The 3,339-nt window shown below is 39.7% G+C and overlaps 1 protein-coding gene across 1 annotated transcript; it reads right to left on the reverse strand.

Moving 5' to 3' along the window:
- Positions 1-924: 924 nt before the first annotated feature.
- On the reverse strand, positions 925-1,896 carry LOC139193102 (uncharacterized). The gene is made up of 2 exons (XM_070816065.1): positions 1,122-1,896; positions 925-1,058 (listed from the first exon to the last, which is right to left on the reverse strand). The coding sequence occupies exons 1-2, from the start codon at positions 1,894-1,896 to the stop codon at positions 925-927; spliced, it is 909 nt and encodes a 302-aa protein (XP_070672166.1).
- Between the last annotated feature and the right edge of the window lie 1,443 nt (positions 1,897-3,339).

Below are 3,339 nucleotides of genomic sequence, written 5' to 3' on the forward strand. Positions count from 1 at the left end.
CTACAAAAACAACTGCATGGAATGAAGGCTTTTTGGCTATGGTGGTAACTACTAACTTCATCTTGAATATGTGTTATGCAATTCAATAACATGTTTTGAATGAAATTGGCATGAGTTCTAGCATTTGGAACTAAATGATGAAACGCCCTCTAAGTAGCAACCAAGCAAGGAATAATGAGATCATGCAACGACTTTAGAAAACAATAATGCACAGATTTTAACTCTCCAAATAAACGTTTAGGCTCAAGTCTCACAAGGTTGTAGCGTTTGTTCGAGTTCCTTCCTTCAAGCATGTTACAAAAACTAATTTTTTTCCTTTATGATTACATGTGAATTCATAAGTTATAACCATAACCAAGCATAAACAAAGAGTAAATCAAACTTTCATCCATGTTAATCATTCTCTTTAACAGCCATGCAATTACAAACCGGATCCTCATCATTGTGTTGGAAGGTACCCTAAGACACAAACACTCACCCACAAACAAATAAAAAACAACTCTTTTTGGTTTTTTTTCAAAACAATTTTTCAATTTTTTCTGGGATTTTCGGATTTTTAGAACAACATATACTAAAACACATCAAAACAGCCTAAAAACACCTAAAAACAGCAAGGAACAACATTTGAAATTATGGGTGATAAAACCCTACGAATTTGTATCAAAACACTTTGGTTACCCCCCCACACTTAAATCAAACATTGTCCTTAATGTTTCAAGCATAAACTAACACAAATAACCAACAAGCAAAGAAAACAGCAACTAAACAATCTAAATGGCAGAAACGAAATAACAACAAAGAGAAGGGTTTAGGAACGCAAATCTGGAATTTGAGTGCTCTCTAGGTCTTCCTTTGTCGACTGCATGGGTTGCCTCCCAAGTAGCGCTTTCTTTAACGTCGTGTAGCCAGACGATGCCACATTGATCAACCTTCATGGGAACCCACGACATAGTGGGTTGTCTCCTCCACATCATGTTCTACAAAGCTCTCGTAGTAAGGCTTCAAGCGATGCCCATTCACCTTGAACTCTTGACCTGTTTTGAAACTACGAACTTGGACTGCACCATGAGAAAAAACATCAGTAATAACAAAGGGTCCAATCCAACGTGAACGTAACTTACCCGGAAATAGACGAAGACGCGAATTAAACAACAACACTTTTTGTCCAACAGAGAAGGACTTGGTGCGAATCATCTTGTCATGAAAGGCCTTTGTCTTTTCCTTGTAAAGGCGAGCATTCTCGTAAGCTTCATTCCGTATTTCCTCAAGTTCATTCAATTGTAGCTTATGGTGAAGTCCCGCCTCATCTACATCCATGTTGAACTTCCTCACGGCCCAATGAGCCTTATGCTCCAACTCCACAGGTAAGTGACATGGTTTACCATACACAAGCCGAAAGGGGGACATTCCTATGGGTGTTTTGTAGGCGGTCCTATAAGCCCACAATGCATCTTCTAACCTCAAGCTCCAATCTTTTCTTGTAGGCCCAACTGTCTTCTCAAGAATCTGTTTTATCTCCCGATTCGACACCTCGGCTTGCCCGCTTGTTTGAGGATGATAGGGTGTCGAAACCCTATGTGTAACGTTGTACTTCTTGAGCAATGCCTCGATTGTGCGATTACAAAAATGTGAACCTCCATCACTTATAAGGACTCGAGGCATTCCAAACCTAGCAAAAATGTTAGACTTCACAAAATCTGCAACCACTTTGGAATCGTTAGTCCAGGTGGCTTTTGCTTCCACCCATTTGGAAACATAATCCACCGCCAACAAGATATAGAGAAAACCATGTGAGGAAGGAAAAGGACCCATAAAATCAATTCCCCACACATCAAATATTTCAACAGAAAGTATAGGGTTTTGTGGCATTTGATCCTTAGCACTTATATTACCCATTCGTTGACAACGATCACATGTAAGGCAAAATGTCCTAGCATCCCTAAAAATGGTTGGCCAATAAAACCCACATTCTAAGACTTTAAGGGCAGTGCGTTGGGTGCCAAAATGTCCCCCACATGCATATGAATGACAGAATGTTAAAATAGATTGAAACTCATATTCATTCACACAACGTCGTACAATCTGATCGGGACAAAATTTCCAAAGGTATGGATCATCCCAAACATAAAACCTAGCATCCTTTTTAAGCTTATCACGTTGATTCCTATTAAGTGTGCTAGGGATATGTTTAGACACCAAAAAGTTCACTAAATCTGCATACCAAGGCTCACTTACCTGGATAGACATTAGTTGCTCATCGGGGAAGGTTTCAGAAATTGGCGATGCTTCCTCATGCACCATTCGACTTAGGTGGTCAGCCACCACATTCTCCACGCCCTTCTTATCCCGAATCTCAATGTCAAACTCTTGTAGAAGCAACATCCAACGAATTAGTCTAGGCTTGGCCTCCTTTTTCGTGAGCAAATACTTGAGAGCTGCATGATCAGTAAAGATAATAACTTTAGTACCAAGTAAGTATGATCGGAACTTGTCTAATTTAAATACCACAACAAGTAATTCTTTTTCAGTGGTTGAGTAATTTAATTGAGCATTATTTAGTGTCCTAGATGCATAATAAATAACATGAGGTTGTTTGCTCTTTCGCTGCCCCAAAACAGCACCAATCGCATAATCCGAAGCATCGCACATCAACTCGAATGGAAGGCTCCAATCTAGAGGTGTGATAATGGGAGCCGAAGTGAGAGCTTCCTTTAAGTGCTTGAATGTCGTGGAGCATGCATCATCAAACTCGAAAGCCACCTCTTTTTGAAGCAATCGGCATAGTGGCTATGCAATCTTGGAGAAATCCTTTATGAAACGCCTATAAAAACCTGCGTGACCAAGAAACGAACGAACCTCTCTAACCGAAGTTGGAAAGGGTAAGTGATGAACAAGGTCTACTTTAGATTTATCCACTTCAATGCCTTTCTCAGAAATAATATGTCCTAGAACAATACCTTGCTTAAACATGAAGTGACATTTTTCCCAATTAAGCACAAGACTCGTTTCAACACAACGTTTCAAAATTAAGGTCAGATTATTCAAGCAATGATCGAATGAATTACCAAACACGCTAAAATCATCCATGAATATCTCAATAATCTTCTCCACATAATCAGAAAATATACTTACCATGCAACGTTGAAATGTCGCAGAGGCATTGCACAAACCAAATGGCATGCGCCTATATGCAAAGGTGCCAAATGGGCACGTGAAGGTTGTCTTTTCCTGGTCCTCCGGAGCTATCACAATTTGGTTATATCCGGAATATCCATCAAGAAAGCAATAAAATTGATAACCGGCTAACCTTTCTAACATTTGGTCCAGGAATGGCAAAGG

The sequence above is a fragment of the Malus domestica genome, chromosome 16 (assembly GCF_042453785.1).
Source record: "Malus domestica chromosome 16, GDT2T_hap1".
In the NCBI taxonomy this organism is placed as follows: domain Eukaryota; kingdom Viridiplantae; phylum Streptophyta; class Magnoliopsida; order Rosales; family Rosaceae; genus Malus; species Malus domestica.